The 18292-nt window shown below is 50.0% G+C and overlaps 1 protein-coding gene across 4 annotated transcripts in view; it reads left to right on the forward strand.

Moving 5' to 3' along the window:
- The window catches only part of XYLT1 (xylosyltransferase 1), a 305653-nt gene that overhangs the window by 225390 nt on the left and 61971 nt on the right, over positions 1 to 18292 (forward strand). For all 4 annotated transcript variants that reach the window (XR_013813923.1, XR_013813924.1, XM_079779721.1 and 1 more), the window contains exons 4-5: positions 3670 to 3842; positions 4801 to 5003. Coding sequence is in view for 2 of the 4 variants with exons in the window: in XM_079779721.1 (XP_079635847.1) it covers positions 3670 to 3842; positions 4801 to 5003 (376 nt within the window). In the remaining 2 variants the exon portion in view is untranslated. The remainder of the gene's footprint in view (positions 1 to 3669; positions 3843 to 4800; positions 5004 to 18292) is intronic.

Genomic DNA, 18292 nt, shown 5'->3' on the forward strand with positions numbered 1-18292 from the left:
GTTGCTAAGGACTCCAGGTTCATTGTTACCCAAAGACCTTGGGGCAGGGATGAGCAGTGTCATCTGAGTGCAGCAGGAGCCCCTACAGAGTGGACTTTCTGTGACATACAGTGTCGTGGACCATGGTGAGACCTTAGAATAACCACCCAATGAAATCCAGGTGGAAAAAAAGTGGCACAAGTAGCTGTTGCTTTTAAGTGTCCCTCCCTTTGTTTGATAAAGGGTCCCCAAGGGAGGCAAGGAGAGGTCACGCCCAGTTTGGCGAAGGCCAGTTCACAGCCTTTGGGCTGCGGTCTTGGGGAGAGAATATAAGCTTTTCTCATAAATTATCTTTTTACTTTGGATTCTCACATTCCTTAATCCATTTATAATGCATCTGTGAAAACAGGCTCATGTTCTACATGTCTTTGTCCTCCAGGCCTTGTCCAGGAATGGCAGGTGGGAGGTTTTAAGGATACTTCATGGTTGATTGGATGGATGGATGGATGGATGGATGGATGGATGGTTGTATGTTTAAAGGGACATGATCCCTCCAGACAGACTTTTCCCCCTAACCCCCCCGAATGATCACCACAAAAGCCCCATGTCTTGTGATTGGCTTGGAGAGAAGATTAGAGGGTGGTGAGGACACCCCCCCTCCCCCAGTTGCTGCCCATTCTGCTTCAACCAGAGCCACAGGATAATTATCCTCAGGATCATAGCTACTGATTGAACAGCCAAGGAGCCAAAGACCTTAGGACTCATCCAGAGAGTGTGAAGAAATGGTCTCAGAAGCTTTGGGCTAAACTCTCTGAGGTCTCCTCTGTCCCTGCAGACAGACTGTTGCCTTCTTCCCCAGCCTCCAAGAGCAGCCTGAACACACTTCTATCATAAAACAACTGAGCATTGTCTTCTGTTTTCCCAAGTTGGCTGAGAACTCCTCAAAAGCAAGGATTCCCCTCTCCTCCCCCTGCAAAAAAAAAAAAAAGTTTATTTTTCTAGTACCTAGCACAGACCTTGGCGTGTGGTATAGGCTAAGTTAATATTGCATGGATCAACGAGTTGATAGTTAGATGGTTGAAGAGTAGATTCACGGATGATTTGCTTTGAGCATGCTGGATGAGTGGATGGATGGATGGATGGGTGGTTGATTTTAAAGGTGATGGGTGGTTGGATGGATGGATGAATAGATGGTTGGTATTTTTTTATAATAAGCTGTTGAATGCTTTGCTAGATGGGTTGTTGAATGATTTCTGGGTGATTGGTTAGATTTGGATGGATGGATAGGTGACTGGATGGATGGATGGGTTGGTGGATGGATGGATGGATGGATGGATGGATGGATGGATGGATGGATGAATGGAAACATGTGTTCGTATTGACGACTAAAGTCAGCTTTTCACACGATACAGCAATCCTCCCTGCAGTGCCTCTGATAGTCCTCAGTGCATGCCTATTTACTTGCAGTAACTCAAAGGTATTTTTATTAACTAACAAGCAGAATTGTAAACTTTCCCAAATTCTGGGTATGGTAATGTAGTGTATATTAGTGGGTAAGGGCATAGGCTCTGAAAACAGACCTGGGTTTATATCTCAGCTGAACTAATTAAAGCAGTATGACCTTGAACAAATAAATCCCTTGGCCTCTCTAAGATGTGGTTTCCACATTTGCAAAATGAAAATAATATCATCTTCTAGGGTTGTTATGAGGATTACATGAAATAATGAATGGCAAGGGCTGATCAGTGCTCAGTAAACTCTATTGCTATTATTGTGGCACTGAACCAAATGCACCCTCCTGTAACTTCTTTTTTCCACCAAGAATGTGGTGTGCCATAGTGGTGTATATTTAATGACAAACAAGACTAAATAGTCCCTCATCTCTTGGAGTTTATGTTCTAGTGGAATATTTAAACAATAAACAAGTAAATGAATAAACGATTTCAGACAGTGCTGAATGCTATGCAGAAAACTGAAATAGGGTGAGGTGAAAGAGAGTCATGTGGCTGGGGGCGGGGTGAGGTGGCCTTTTATTGATCTGTGAACTAATGACAGGAAGATGCAGCCATGTAAAGCGCTAAGGAAAGGGTGTTCCAGTAGCAAGAATAGCCCGGGAAAAGGTGCTGAGGCAGACACCTCAAGTAAAGATAGAAAAGGGCCCGGGGGCGCGGTAAGTAGTAGGAGGGCCTGCCAGTCAAGGCACCGAGGTCTGCAGGAGGCAGACCACGCAGGCATGGAGGCTGGGCCATGCGACTTGGACATTAGCCATGTTAATCTCCTCCTGTCCTCTGGAACAACGTAGAAGGTGCCTTGTTCATTTGGCAGCCACTCAGCTTTCCAGTGGCAGCCGACAGGCTCCCAATCTCCTGACCTCCAGGCTACACACCCCCAGTTCTCGGCTTTCCCTGTTGACATTCTGGGACACATGCAGCTAATACCCTGACAATGTTCTGGTCCCATTAACCTCGAACCCACAAGAAATCAGGTTAGACTCAAAGGGAATCAGGCTGAAGAAAGCCAGGAGATCTCTAGAAGGAATTGTAATGAACTAAGCCAGTGGCTGTGTTTCTTCTTGAAACCTTGCCCCTGGTGTGTTTTCAGGGGAAAACAGCCTCTTTGAGATGCATCTGGGATAAAAAAAAAAAAAAAAAAACACAACTGGAACCATTTATCCAGGTGGGTCTGGTGTAGGATCCAGGCTTGCAAAGAAAACTAGGATGTGACTGACCGTGGCCCATCTCCAGCTGGCTGATCTAGGAGCTCCAGCGGATCCTTAGTCTCTAGCCCTCTCCCTCACTCGGCAGTGCTGCTTCTGTGTTGGTCCCTCTCAGGCAGCCTCCATGTGGGGACAAAAGCGCTCTTAGAATCTCCCAGTTTTGTGTGCACCAAAAAATGAACATCTCTTATCTAGTGGTCTCAACAGAAGTGTAGAATTCTGTGTTTGGGGCTAATTAGCTTGGTTGGGTCACATGCTCACCTCTGCATCATACAAACTATGGCCAGGGAGATGCAGTGTTTGAACTGGCCAGGCCAAAACTCTGTGAACACCCCTGAACTTGATAATGGAGGGAAGTCCTCATCATCCATTTGGACTGAGAGTGGAGGAGAGGGGGTGATGCCTCTCAAAATACTGGCTGAGACTTTTTGCTGTGCAAGAGGAATAAGTTCTAAAGATCTGTACAGCATCGTGCTTGTAATCAACAAGATTCTACAGAGCTCTTAAAATTTTGCTAAGAGGGTAGATCTGCTGTTATCTGTTCTCACCACCATTTTTTTGAATGGATGCTTTTAGGAGGAAACAGGAGAATAGACTTAGATGGGCAAAAGCAGCACAGGTATCTTACGTTTTCCAGAGTTAACTTCTCCTCCTCTGTGGTTCAGAGATGCATCCCTTATGCCTCTTACCTCCTCCTGTTCGATAGTTTAATATGTGTACCTGTGTCTCCATCAGCTCCTTAAAGCTCCTTGGGGACGGAAATTGTGACTTAGGTACCTCAAGTTCCCCCACTCCTATTGCACCAGGAGAGCATAAGGGTCCAGGACATGCCTGGTTATGCTGAACCAGGTTTCAGGGCCCAATGTGACTATGGTGCCCCGCCCCAGTCACACAAGATGAAGCATCAGAGAACCTGCCCCCAACAGGAACTGCTGACCCTCACCCACCTCTGTGATCTTTCGGGTTTTCCTCAGGCAAAGCCAACAAGAACGTCCAGTGGGACGAGGACTCTGTGGAGTACATGCTGGCCAACCCGGTCCGGATCGCCTTCGTCCTGGTGGTGCACGGCCGTGCCTCCCGGCAGCTGCAGCGCATGTTCAAGGCCATCTACCACAAAGACCACTTCTACTACATCCACGTGGACAAGGTGAGCCCCCATCCAGTCGCCTCCTGCTGGCCTTTCTCTGTGGGTCCCTCTGCCCCTCTTCAAGCCAGCCTCCCTTTCAGGGAAGGCTAATAGGCTCAGCAGCTACCTCTCCTAGAATATGTGTGTGTGGTGTGTGTGTGGTGTGTGTGTGGTGTGTGTGTGTGTGTGTGTGTGTGTGTGTGTGTGTGTGTGTGGTGTGTGTGTGTGTGAGACAGTCTCTATAAATACTGGTTTCTTCCCTCTTTTCCTCACTGTCCCACTGCCCAGTACACTGCCTGCCGCTCTGTGAGGAGAGCTATCCCAGGGGTGGGCACACTTTTCCTATGAAGGGCCATATATAAAGATTTTAGGCTTGAAGGCCATACCTGCTCTGTCGCAGCTACTCAGCTCTGCTGTTGTCGTGTGAAAGCAGCCATAAACAATACATAAATGAATGATGAACTTGTGTGGCGGTGTCCCAATAAAACTTTATTTATAAAACCCCGCAGCAGGCTTGCTGACCCCTGAACTATCTTGTCCCAGGGGTTTCTCTTTGCCTGGGATGTGACATGATTATGTCCTTACTCAAGAGGCAAAGCATCTGCTTCTAGCAGGCCTGTGAGAGGGCGATGGAGACATCCCACTCCTCACAGTACTCCTCAGGCTTCGATGCGGCCGTATTTCACAGCTTGCTATCCTCAGACCACAAGCCTCAGTCTGTATAAAAATGCAGAGCTCCAGGCTCCTAGTGACCCGTAGGTCAGAGGATGGGGCTGGGGAATCTGCACTTGAAATAGCTAAAGTAAAATTTAAACAATAATAAATGTTCGAATAGCCATGTAGAAAGATGCCCCCAACCCGAATGGGCAAAGTTCAGAAACCCTGCCACCTAGAAGGGAAGGGACAGAGAGGGGGCAAGGGGCACGTCTGGGTGTTTTCTGGGCTGCTGAATGCCACCCCTTTCTCTCCTGGGAAAAAGCGCTCCAACTACCTGCACCGCCAAGTGCTCCAGTTCGCCCGGCAGTACAGCAATGTCCGCGTCACGCCCTGGCGGATGGCCACCATCTGGGGCGGCGCCAGCCTCCTGGCCACGTACCTGCAGAGCATGCGGGACCTGCTGGAGATGACCGACTGGCCCTGGGACTTCTTTATCAACCTCAGCGCAGCCGACTACCCCATCAGGTAAGGCGGCCCTCGGCCCCAGCAGCCTGCGCCGAGGTCCCGCTCCCTCCCGCACTCCCTGGTCTTAGCGTTTCGCCTCCTGTGCAGAGCAGCGTGTACGCGCATGCGCTGTCTTCACAGATCCCTCAGCATAGGATCCACACTGGGCCTGAGCATCATTTGCACATTCACTCATTCATTCATTCATTCATTCATTCATTCAACAGATATTTGTTGTGTACATAGTTTTTCCCGCTCTGTTGGAGGAAACACTAAAGGGACTGTCACTCTTCCCCACATGGAGCTTTCAGTCAAGTCAGGGAGACAAATAACAAACAAAATAAGTCAAATGGTGCATGAGAAAAACAAAGCCAAGAGGACGCAGGGGAGAGTTGGAATTTTAACCAGCGTGACCAGGACTGTCCTCACCGGGAAGAGGAAAGAGGAGTGAGTCGCTCGGGCGGGGAAAGTGGTCCAGGAGCAGGGAACAGCAGGTGCTGAGCCCTGGGGTGGGAACACACCTGGTGTGTCGAAGGAACAGCGGGGCTCAGTGTGGCTGGAACAGACCAAGTGGGGTGTAGGGTCGTAAGAGACAGAAGAGCAGAGAGCAACTTAGGGCGAGATTGTAGAGATTCCAGAATTTGGCTGTCACGCAAGCAAGATGGGAACCGCTGGTATATTCTGAGCAGAGGAGGACAAGGTGTGACATCAGAGTTAAACCAGGAGGGGCAGGGAGGAGGAAGGGAGGTTCAGTGCGACAGTTCAGGTACAACCACAGACGTGTGGGTGTCTTTGGGCTACCAAGGACCATGGGTATCTTGGATTTTATGCTTTGGCTCCTATCAAACTTGAACAAACAAGTTGATTGTCTACATTTTTAAATTGGGAAATTTCACGTGAAACTACAGATTTTGAGCTTCTCTCGGTCTTCCCACTCAGCCTGCCGCCTGGTTGGCCACAGTTGTGTGGGGCAGATAGAGCAGCCCACAGTCTGCAGCCCCGAGGTGGTGGAGAAGGTCCCTGTGCACAGTGATCTGCTCCGTAAAATAGACCATAAGCAAAGAAAACCCCTCCAGAGAGATTACAAAGGAAAAAGGCAGAAAATGAGGTCTATTTCTTTTTTAAAATATATATTTCTTTTATTGATTTCAGAGAGGAAGGGAGAGGGAGAGAGAGAGAGAGAAACATCAATGATGAGAGAGAATCATTGATTGGCTGCCTCCTGCACGACCCCCACTGGGGATCAAACCCGCAACTCGGGCATGTGCCCTTGGCCGGAATCGAGCCTGGGACCCTTCAGTCTGCAGGCCGACGCTCTATCCACTGAGCCAAACCAGCCAGGGCTGAAGTCTATTTCCTATTAAGACGGCAGCTCTTTGCTCGGCCGTGTCTTCCATCCTGATTTATTGAGGAGGCTGAGAGGCAGAAATGAGTGGACGGGGCTGGGGACAGTGTGTGAAGCAGAGGGTCTTCCTCCTTTTGATGCCATGAGGGCACCGAACAGCATTCCCAGAAATGAAGGGATCTTTAAAGAACTCACACACGCTTTTATCAGGGCAATTTTCAAACGTGCACAAGAGTGCCGAGACTTAATATAACGAGCCCCTACTTATACATCGCCCGGTTTCAAATATAATCAATTCGTGACAGTCTGGTAATGTCTGTGCTCATGTCTCCCTCCCCCCACCCCCCACCCCCGTGAACCATTTCCAAGGCGTCTTCAAATCGTATCTGTAAACATTTCAGTATACATCTCTCTTTGAACATAACATCAATATGATTATCACATCTAAAATATTCAACAGTCATTCCTAAGTCATTAAATATCGAGGCCACATATGCCCAGGAGTTTGGGTTTTGAGTGAGGCTCTAGATGAGACACAGGCATGGAAGGAAGGCCTCTATTTAAAGTGACCACCTTTAGTTCTGGGCTTGGAGGCATCCCATCGTCTGCCAGGGGACCCTGGACTCGGGAGGAGATCTGGGGGAGGCACAGTCTTTGCTCAGTTTAGGCAAAATGCATCTGACACCCTAGACCCTGAGAAAAATAATGGGGGTTATTTTCTTTTGTTTGTAGGATAGCAGAATAAAAAAAAAGGATGTGATTTTAAAACATCACTGGCAGGTTTTTACTTATTTACTTATTCATTCAAACATTCATTCCACTAAGATTTATTAAGCAACTACCGTGCTAGGCATCATTTGGGCATTTAGTGAATAAAAGCCACACAGCCCCTACCTGGTGGTACCCTAGAAGGAATCAGATAATCATGTAAGAGAGGCGTCATGCAAGGTGTGACAGGGCCATCAAGAGGAAGCAGGAGATGATGTGAGCGTAAGAGGGGCAAAATCGGGACGTCAGACAGGCCTCTGAATGTGCAGTTTTGAGTTGAGACCTGGGGATAAGAAGGGATTGTCAGCCCTGACCAGGTGGCTTGGTTGGTTAAAGCATTGTCCCGTACACCAAAGGGCTTCAGGTTCGATTCCTGGTTGGGGCGAATGCAGGAGACAACCCATTGATGTTTCTCTCTCGTGCTCTTTCTCCCTTCCCCTCTGTCCAAACTCAATACACATATCCTCAGGTGAGGATTAAAAAAAAAAAAGAGAAGAAGATTGGCAAGCAAATAAGAAAGATCATTCTAGACTAGGATTTCCCAACCTGAGCACTATTGGCAGAATGGGCTGGAGCATTCCATGCTGAGGGGCTGTCCTGGGCACTGTAGGGTATTTAGCAGCATCCCTGGCCTCCACCCACCAGATGCTGGTGGTGCTCCCCACCCCCAGGCACTGTGACAACCACAAATATCTCCAGTTGCTGTTTCCCCAGGGGCAAAACCACTCTCCAGTTCCTGAGAGAAAGGACAGCCTGGATAAGACTTGGGTCAGCGGTGAACTAGATGCATTAGAGAAATTGAAACAGAGTGTAATTAAAGAACGAGGAGAGGTGAGTGAGAGAGGGACAGGGCAAGATGAGTTAGAACAGTGGTCGGCAAACCGCGGCTCGCAAGCCACATGCGGCTCTTTGGCCCCTTGAGTGTTCTAACGCCACTTCTTCAAAAATAGACTCGCCCAGGCCGAAAACCGACTTCTGCGCATGGGCCACGAAGTTTCAATCGCACTCTACGTGCGCGCCCGCACGTGGTATTTTGTGGAAGAGCCACACTCAAGGGGCCAAAGAGCTGCAGGTGGCTCGAGAGCCGAGGTTTGCCGACCACTGAGTTAGAACATTCTCCTCCATCTTCCAAGGAAGGACTGAGTTCTGAAATATCCTAACCTGTGTAGCAGCTGATGTGGGAGGTGCTTCCTTCAGCCCTCAAAGCAAACCTGTTTTATTGAAGGGCAAGCTGAGGCCCAAGGTCATATACAGAATACATGGCAGGCTGGGGATTAGAACCAGTTCTGTCTGGCCCTAAGGTTGGTATTCTTTCTGCTTGAAGCTGGTCCCTGGGGAAGTCAGCTGGCAGAGTGGCGGGATGGCCCCAGGCCGCCTAGAGAGCATAGCCACTCCTCAAACTCCAGGCTGGGCAGGGATGTGATTGCACCACCTGGCAGCAGGAAATCTCATGAGTAAAGGTCACCTATTGTCCCTGAGTCTGACTAGGTAGGATCAAGATTCCCACACTCTCTTCCTGGCCTCCCGGGGAGGCCCCAGAGGTCATTTCAGCCTAGGTCAGGAGGCAGAACTCGGCCAGAGACCTCTTGAGATCAGTTAGGTGTGGCCAGGCCCCTGGCCCTTCCCAGGAGACTCATGCCAGGTCTGGAGACTGCCCCCTAGAGGCTTTGTGTTGAGTTGCAAGTTGAAGCCGTAACCAACCATGACCACTTAACCAAGTCTGCTCTGCCCGGATATCGGAATTTCTAGCATTTCAGCATCCAAGAGGATGAGTGCTCCGACTCTCGGCAGGTGGCCAAGGTTTGAGTCTGAGTTTTGCCACTTCACTGGCAGAACTAAAACCATCAGAGGTAAATTCAATCTTTGTGAGATCAGGTTGTAGCAATGCAACCAGCAGAGTGTTGAGCACTTAGAAAGCGCCCAGTCAATGTCCACAGTCAATTCCGTTGTGTGTAAGGCTGAGCCTCATATCTGAGGGGCCCAGAAATCCTTCCTTAGACAGTGTGCCCCATCTATTTGGGGGTTCGGGGAAGAGAATCATCATATTTCTAGCTTTTTAGCTTCACGCTCTGGGTCTTTGCACTCTGTCGCTCTGTCTTTATCTGCTCTCATTTCCATGCCCCCACACCCCCCCTGCCGGTTCTTCTGTCCACTCTGCTTTGCCAGCCTGGTGGCCAGAGGCACGTCATGCATCAGGCACTGCTGCTTCCTCTTGCTGTTGTTTTCACGAAGTTGCCACACACAAAAACATATGAATTTTGCAGACGAATGGTTTTATCCTGGGCAACTCTGATAGGCCTTCACTTCCCATCTGCCACTCCATCTGTAGCTTCCCAAACCACGACTTCTTCCTTCCCGGGAAGGGTGAGCAAACTTAGGAGCTTTCTCCAAAGGTGGGAGTGCCCCAAAAGCTTCTGATGGCTCTGAGAACGTGGGAGTAGTCAAGGGCAGAGCCTGCTCGCCGTGGCTGCTCCGAGCTGTTTGTGATTTGATGTAGCCTCCCCATGTCCGCTGCCCAGCTCTGCCTGGGGGACCAGACTTCTTTTAGGGGGTGGACACTCGCTGGCCACCAGCCTGTGTAGGCCCCAGATGCAGCCTAGCTACAGGCTCTATGCCACCACCGGCTCAGCAAAGGCTGCTTTAGCTTTCTGCATCTCTGCTTGTCTACCTGAGAAACAGCACAATCCCAGCGCCTATTTCATAGGGAGGTTAGGACGATGAAAGGAAATGTTGTACGTCAAGGGCTTAACACGGTGCCTGACATATAGAAAGTGCTTGGTAGACTCAGGCTGTTACTAGTGTGGCGATGGGATAGTGTGGGCACCACAGGCTGGGCTCACTCATCAACTGAATTGCTTTTGGATTTCTGTTCTTTGTGAAAAGACTGATGAAATATTTCTTGAGTTCACATCTCTTTCAACAGTGGGAAAAGCAGTGTTAGACTGTGAAGGCCAGTGTTTCAAGGGAAAGCAGGACAGAAGCACCTCGTTTGTGAACGTGCAGACTATTCCTGCATTTGGAACATGCAAGCCAAGTGCGTTCAGGAATTCGGGTCCTCCGCTCTGGGGCTGACCAGGCCGCCCGGCCCATGCGGGCTGCGGTTGGAGCCGGTGCTGTATCTGGTGCATGGATGAAACAGGATATTTTCAAACACGGAGACCCTGTGAGGTCTTGAATCATCAGAGGACATTCTTTTATTCAATATATTCTACTCAGTAAGGCAGGAAATGGCTCTGGCATGCGTTAGTTACATGGGCCACAGGAAGGCATGAAACCAGAAGCGGTCTGCACTGTTGCTTAGTTGAGGCCAGTGGTAACACTGTCCACCTTCACCAGGCCCTGTGTCTTGGGGCTAAATCCAGTAAAAAGGGAGGAAGGCTCAGTGTGTCCTTGGCCCTTCCAGGGCTCACATGCTGTTTATGGTATATGTGCGCGCGTGTGTGTGTGTGTGTGTGTGTGTGTGTGTGTGTGTGTGTGAAAGAGAGAGAGAGAGAGAGAGAGAGAGAGAGAGAGAGAGAGAGAGAGAGCGAGAGAGAGCGAGCGCATATAGCAGGGGAAATAGTATTTAAATTTTCAGCTAAACCCAGGGCCTACTATTTCTAACCCACCTGGGCCCACCATGTGGACATTTACGTTACACTTGACTGTGGACCTAAACCACTGTCTGTAGATACCACCCAGCCCAGAGCTCAGAGCGGTTCTGTGGAGCCTTGCCAGGAAGCGCCAGCTCATAGACAGGAAGCAGGTGGCTGAGCTTCCCCGCGATGCTCCAGAGACCAGCGTTTGCGTGGGACTGATCAGGCGAGGCTCACCCGCATCCAGCAAACATTTGCTTTGTACCTATTATGTACTAGACCTGCCACAGAGGCCTTTAACACATGTTTTGTCTTAAATTTCATTTCCCAAACAAAACTTCTGTGTAAGAAAGTGTAAAGAGGTTAGTGTTGAAACAGAACTTCCAGGAAACTTTGCAAGAAAGCCAAACTTTTCATAATATTTAACATGTTACCCTAGGATTGGAAATTAAATTACCTGGTACGGATACTCAGATGTCAGCCTCTCCCTTACTTTGCATTCCTCTAGTTGGCTCAGGGTTTGAGTGCGTCACGGAATTCCTTTGTCAATAGCCAACTATATATAGCAAGTGCATATATAACACTTAACACCCCCCTGGCATTTTTCTAAATATTTTACATAGTCATCACAGGAACCCCATGAAGTATACTTTTGGTATCCCCATTTTTCAGATGGGGAAACTAAGGCACAAAGATGTTAAGAAACCTGACCACAAGGATGTAGCCAGTAAGTGACAGAACCAGGATCTTTTTTAAAAATTGAGGTATAATTCACTGACCATAAAATTAACCAATGGTTTGATCCAGTGGCCTTTAGTACATGCTCAATGGTGTGCAACCATCACCTCCATCTGGTTCCTAATCACTTCATCTCCCCACTAGGAAGCCCTGTACCCATGAAGCAGTCACTCGCCATTCACATCCCCCATTCATCTCCCCCACCAGCGCCTGTCAACCACTAATCTGTCTCTCTGGGTTTGCTGATGTTGGATATTTCATATGAATGGAATCATACAGGATGTGACATTTTGTGATAGACTTCTTTCACTTGGAACTGTTTTCATGGTTATTCACATTGTAGCATGTATCGGTATTTCATTCCTTTTCATGGCCAAATGCTATTCCATTGTGTTGATGTACCACCATTTGTTTAGCCTTCCATGAACTGATAGGCCTGGGGTTCTTAAGAGCCCCCCCCAAAAAAAAAACCTCTGTCTCTTGGCTAGCTTGGATGGTGCCATGTGCCCTGAGTCAGGGACCTCATCTGGTTAAAGAAGTTGTGTCTGCATCACGTGGGATTCTATACAGCATGGTGCTTGGGACTCTGGTTGACTGAGCCCCGATGATGCTGGGGCTAGGGTGGGGGGTGACATACCCAGAAGAGGCTGTGACCTTTCCCATTCAGCCTGGTCCTCCTCTGCCTACCTCTTGCCATGATTCCAGTTAGTAGAGACAGATTTGGGGTTGAAGATGGAAAGATGGAAGATAAGGTTGAGGTGTAAGCTTCCCCTTTCCTCCTCTTTCTTCCTGCACCATCCAAGCCCCTCTGAAGGCGGCCCGGGGGTGTGTTGGGTAGGAAAGAGCTCAGGCCCCTGGTGAGCCAGCTGAAGACCATGCTCTACTTCCACAGATGAGTTCGGGGGATGGGGCTCCTACTGACTCCATTCGTTCACTAGGTACCAGGCATTCAACGGTGAGGGAAAGCACAGCCAGTCCTTGCCCTCCTCATCATGGTCAAGTGCGCAGACTCAGGCCAGACCACCTGGGGTCAATCCCAGCTCTTCTGTGTACTCGCCGTGTAAACTTGAACTTGAGAAAAATCACTTAATGTCTTGGTACCTTGGTTCCCTCATCTGTAAAACGGAGATAGCACAGCATCACCCATATGGTTGCTCGAGGGTGACACGAGTTAACCTATGTAAGGTGCTCAGCCCTCAGTAAGCACTTGTCTATGTGACAGCCACTGTTATGAATGGGGGGAGACTGACATTAATCAGAATGGTCACAGGAGTGAACATATCATTACAAAGTGAGGCAAGTGGTCTAAAGGAAAGGAAGGAGGGGTCTAAGAGAACTTGGCAAGTGAGACTTCCTTAGCCTGGGGCCTGGAACAGCCTCCTTCAGGAGGCAGCAGGGGAACTGAGATGAGTAAGAGGGGTAGGAGTTCGCCAGCGGAAGTGTGAGGGGTCCCACGAGAGTGTTCCAGGAAAGGGGGTGGCGTGGGCAAGGGCCCCGTGGCAAGACAGCCCTTCACATGTATGAGGAGCTGGAAAAAGGCTAACGTGGCTGCAACTCAAAGAGCAAGGGGTTCCTGACTAGCAGTGAGGTAGGTCGAGGCCAGCCCCTCAGGGACTTTAGGTTACATGTTGGTGGTTGAAGCCGTAGCCCATGAGCAGGGTGGTTTTAGCGGGCAGTACTCCATTTGCATTCTGGAGGGATCATGTTGGCTGCCCTGGGAGGGGTCTCCAGTGGGGAGGCCAGTGAGGAAGAGGGTGCTTGCTGACCCCAGAATTATGCCTAGAGAGTCCACTCTCCTCTCCAACCTTCTGGCAGAGGCAGGTGTCCTGGAGCCACCATGAGCTTCCTGAGCCCAAGCAGAGCGGATGGTTAGCCTTTCAGTCACACAGAGCCAGGCAGCCACCTTCTGTTTGGGGACCAGGACCCCACACCTACATAAATCAGCCTCATCCAGGAGACTGACAGAGCAGGGCTGATGCACAGAACCCAGAGAGCCAAGACCGCCCAGTGACCTGGGGCAAAAGTTTGGGGAACTGGTCAGAAGCACTGAGCAGGGAGGCAGAAGGGGACAGCCTGGGGGTTCGGGGAGGGACTGTGAAAGCCTGTGCATTCACACTCTTCTTTGTTCTTTTGTTTTTAATTGTGGGAAAATATACATAACAAACTTGAGCATCTTAACTGTTTATGTGTACAGTTCAGTAATGCGAAGTGTATTCACACTGTTGTGTAACCCATCTCCAGGGCTCTTCATCTTGGAAAACTGAAACTCTACCCATCAAACAAGCCCCATGCCCCTCCCCCACCCCCTGGCAACCGCGGTTCTACTTCCTGTCTCGTTGACTTTGACTACTCTAGGTTCCTCATTAAGTGGAATCACATAGTGTTTGTCTCTTTGTGCCTGGCTTGTTTCGCTTAGCATGATGTCCTCCATGTCGTAGAACATCAGGAATTCCTCCCTTTTTAAGCCCGAATACTATTCCATTGTAGAAATAGGCCACCTTTGCTCCGTGTTCACCCATCATCAGTGGATACTTGGGTTGCTTCCACATCTTGGCTACGTGGATAATGCTGCTGTGAGCATGTGGATGCAGATATCTCCTCGCCTCTCTGCTCTCAGTCCTTTGGGCTGTATACCCAGAAGTAGAATTGCTGGCTCACACTGTAATTCTTGGTGGGGTTTCTTTGGTGGACTCTCCAGACTGTTTTCCACAGCACTGCACCACCCCTTCACATTCCCACCAGCAGTGCCCAGGGTTCCATCATCCGCACATCCTCACCAGCGCTTGTAATTTTCACGTGTTTGTGACAGTAGCCCTCCTAACGGGTGTGAGGTGCTTCTTGTTCTCTTTAAGGAGCATAAACTCCTGAAACAACAGAGCTTTCTCTCCACAGAACCGTTAGGGTAGCTACAGGGAATTGTCTCCCCACAGGACCAGGCTCTCAAAGGATTCCTCTGAAACTTCTCTCCCACCCACATCAGCCCCTCCGCATTGCCCTTCGCTGAGTAGGGCCCTCCGTTGGCCTGTTTACTGGTGCTGGAAGCCTGTGTGCCCTCCACCTCGCCAACCCGCCAGGGCCTGCACATTCTAATTCTACCCCTGACTTCTTTCTCATGTACACTCCCCCCCCACCCCCGGGACCCTCTCCATCTCTGCCCAAGCCAGACCTCATTGCTTCACTCGGGGGCCCTCGGAGCCCCCCGGGAGGACAGAGCTGAGCCAGACCCTGAAAACGGACTCGAGCTTCTCCCCAGCCATTTGGGAAAGCATTGGCCCCAGCCCCGCTGGGAGCAGCTTGCGGTAATCATTTATTTACTCAAGCAGGTGTGCTGTTCACTTGCTGAGTGTTTGTTGAGCACAGGCCGAGGGCCAGGCACTGGGCTGGGTACTGAGAGATGCAGCAGGGAAAGACCTGCTCATTCACTGAGGGAGCTCACCGTCCGAGGGAGAAATGGAGGCCATATTCATAAAATCATGCCAGGGTGCCACAGTGGAGAATAAGAAGGGGTCCTGCTCTAAGGAGTGTGGTCAGGGGAGAGAAGATGCCTTTAGAGAGGGATATTTAAGCCAAGACCTGAAATGGGGCTCACTATGAAAAAAAGGGGTGGAGGTACTAGGCAAAGGGGAACAGCATGTGCAAGGTCCCTGAGGCAGGACAGAGCCCAGCACATTCCAGGAGCTAAAGAGAAGGGAGGTCAGGTGGGGCAGAGCGATGGAGGCGAGGAGTGGGGGAGATGAATTTGGAGAAGGACATCAGGGGACTTACCAGCTCTGCGACTCATCTTCTGCCCAGCAGACTCCTCTCTCAGTGCCCTTAGCCTCTGCCTTAGTTTCCTGCAGCTGCAGGAGAACATGACCACTGGCTTAAAACCACAGCAATGTAGTCTCTTACAGCTCTGAAGCTGAAGTCTGAGACCAAGGTGTTGGCAGGGCCGTGCTCCCTCTGAAGGTTCTGGAGAGAATCCTTCCTTGCCTCTTCCTAGTTTCTGGTGGTTGCCCTCAATCCTGGCGTTCCTTGACTTGCAGATGCATCACTCCAATCTCCCTCCATCTTCCTTTGGCCCCTGTTTCTTATGTCTGCCTCTCCTGACACGACCTTCTTATAAGAACAGCAGTCGTTGGATTTAGGGCTCACCCTAATCCAGCAGGACCCCATCTTAACTAATTGCACCCACAAAGTTCCTGTTTCCCCAAAAGGTGCCTTCTGAGGTTCCAGGAGGATGTGAATTTGGGGAGGGGGGATCCCCTTCAACCCAACACAGCCTGCCGTCTCCCTTGAGTGCAAGACACACTTGGGAGGCGTGGTGCTGTCCTAGGTCCCCAGCCGTGTCTGGAGGGGGTGGGAGCCCCCTCTGAAGGCCGTTCTTGCAAAGACACCAGCCTCTGGCCTCATGCTGGGGTGGCGCTGGCGCTCTCCCGTGCCTCCATTCAGCGTCACTTCCTGAGCACCTACCATCGCTCGTCTCCGGAGGCAGAGCAGGCAGCCAGGGTCCCCGCCGTGGGCGCACAGCACCCTGAGAAAGGCAGGGCTGCCCTCGATTCTTGGAAGCTTCCTTTAAAACATCAGAACTCCACTGCAGACCAGTTGAATATAAACTCCTTGTGGGAGACAAGAATCTATGTGTATTTTTTAAAGCTTTCCAGGTGACTGGAATACAGTCAGGGTTGAAAACCACTGGCCTGGGGGAGACACAGACATTCGTCACTTTAATTACAGTAATAAATCCCAAGGGGAATGCTACTATGGAAATGTACTTCAGTACTAAACAGGAAGTCAAAGCTGTGGCCCCAACACCAGGTCTTTGGGTGGGACCCTCTCCCTTGATGGCCACATTCTCAGCATCCAACCGCTTTTATTCTTTCCCGAGACCCCAAAACCCTGGTGTGACCCCATCTAAGGAAAGCTCCACCCAGAGAATGTTCGAGTCGGAGAGGGTGTATCTGCTCAGGCTGTTGTTCATGAGGAACTGGGGGAAAATGCCAGTAATTATTCCATTAACAGTTTTGTTTGCATCTCGTAGCAAAATAGTCATTTCCTCAGCCCTGTTCTTTTTCAGCCTGACGTGCGCACTCCTGCTTTTGTGGGAGCACAGGTGGCCCCCTCTGGCCGGCTGCTCTTTGTCTCCTGAGCTGTCTGAGGGTGGTCCACTCTCCAGGCCTCGTGGCGGGGAGGGCTGACCCAGAGTGTCCCCGGACAAGCCACGTGGGGCTGGCGTTCGTGCAATCCTCACAGGACTGGGTTGAGAAGCACCCCGGTACCTCGGAAAGCCAGGAGCGGTCCTACTGGTTTAGAACACTGTCTTGGCTAACGGAGATAAGGAAGGACGTTTCTGGAAGGATGGGGGCGTTCACGTAATCAGTGCAAAAGGTGGCAGAACAAAAGGCAGGAATGGCGTGTCTGTTTCACCCACGAGATGCCACCGTGTGGCTTAAATACATCGCAGCCGAGTTGTCTGTTTGCCTGTCATTTTCTTGCTTTCACTGCTGAGAAGAAAAAAAAAATTGAAGTTCTGGGGAAAAGAATTGGGTGCTTTTATCTTGAGTCCTATGTCCATCCTTAGGCCAACAGAGAGTAGAGTGTGTTGGTCGTTCATTCATTCATTCATTCACCACCTTGAGAGCCTACTGGGCGCTGGGTGATGCTGCAGACCAGAGCTGTCCCACAGAGCTGACTGTGGCAACAGGAATGTTCCAAAACCGCCATTCAGTGCAGGAGCCGCCCGCACCATGTGGCTGTGGGGAGCTTGAAACATGCTTTGTGGGACAGAGGCACTACATTTTAAAGTCAATTTGATTTTTAAAAATACATTTTTATTGATTTCAGAGAGGAAGGGAGAAACATCAATGATGAGAGAGAATCATGGATGGGCTGCCTCCTGCACGCCCCCTGCTGGGGATCAAGCTCGCAATCCAGGCATGTGCCCTGACCTGGAATCTAACTGCGACCATTGAGCCACGCCGGCCTGGCAAAGTCGAGTTGATTTTAATTTAAACATAAACAAATAGCATATGGAGCAGCGCAGATCTTGGTGCTGAAGATGGAGTAGTGAACAAAACCGATTGAAAACCCCTGTCCTCGGGGGCCTTGCCTTTGTGTCGTGGGGCAGAAATGCTTCCACTGGAGAGTTACACTGCTGTTAAGGTAATAGGAGAACGTGGATACTGCCAGTTTAGAAACAAATGTGTCCATCCTCTACCAGTTGGAGGGTCTCACCAGAGCCCAGACTGGCCATGCATTGTATTTTGTAGGTATTTTTTCCTAACTGCCTCCTCCTGGTTCCCCTTCCTCTCAGCAGCTGCTAGCTGTGTATCTGTGGATGAACATTTCCAACGCTGGGCATCTTCCTACCCAGTGCATTGAACATATTTGCTTCTCTGGAGAGCAAATTCTTCATTTATGGGGCTTGTCCCCAGTGGCCAAGAGCCACTGGGTGCTCTAAGTGCATCCTGGGAATTTGGGTGTGAGCCAGGGTGGTCCACAGTGTGGGTGATGGAATTGTAGAGTGTTTCATTCTTCCCCTGCCTCCCCCTCACATCTCACTCCCTGGGAAGATTGCTCTCAAGGGCAATCTGGAAGGACCCCATGCTTTTAAAGGTCAAGTGGGATAAGGGAGGGGTGTTTCTACCCCTTTCCATTGATGACAGCAGAAACCTGGATAAGCACGAGGCCTCATAGACAGGGTTAAGGTCCAGCCATGGGGTGGATAGATGGGAACTATAGATTTTTAAATTATTATGTTCATTTCCTTCCTCCCCTTGTTGCCACCTGAGTCATTGCCCAGCATGGAGAGTGGCCAGTAGAGGATTCTCCAAGTAGATGCCTGGGGAAGCCCTTCAAGATCTTCCCTGTTCCAGGAGCTAATGTCAGCTAGCATTTTGTGAGTT

This window comes from Cnephaeus nilssonii (assembly GCF_951640355.1).
Source record: "Cnephaeus nilssonii genome assembly, chromosome: 2".
NCBI classification, from domain to species: Eukaryota; Metazoa; Chordata; class Mammalia; order Chiroptera; family Vespertilionidae; genus Cnephaeus; species Cnephaeus nilssonii.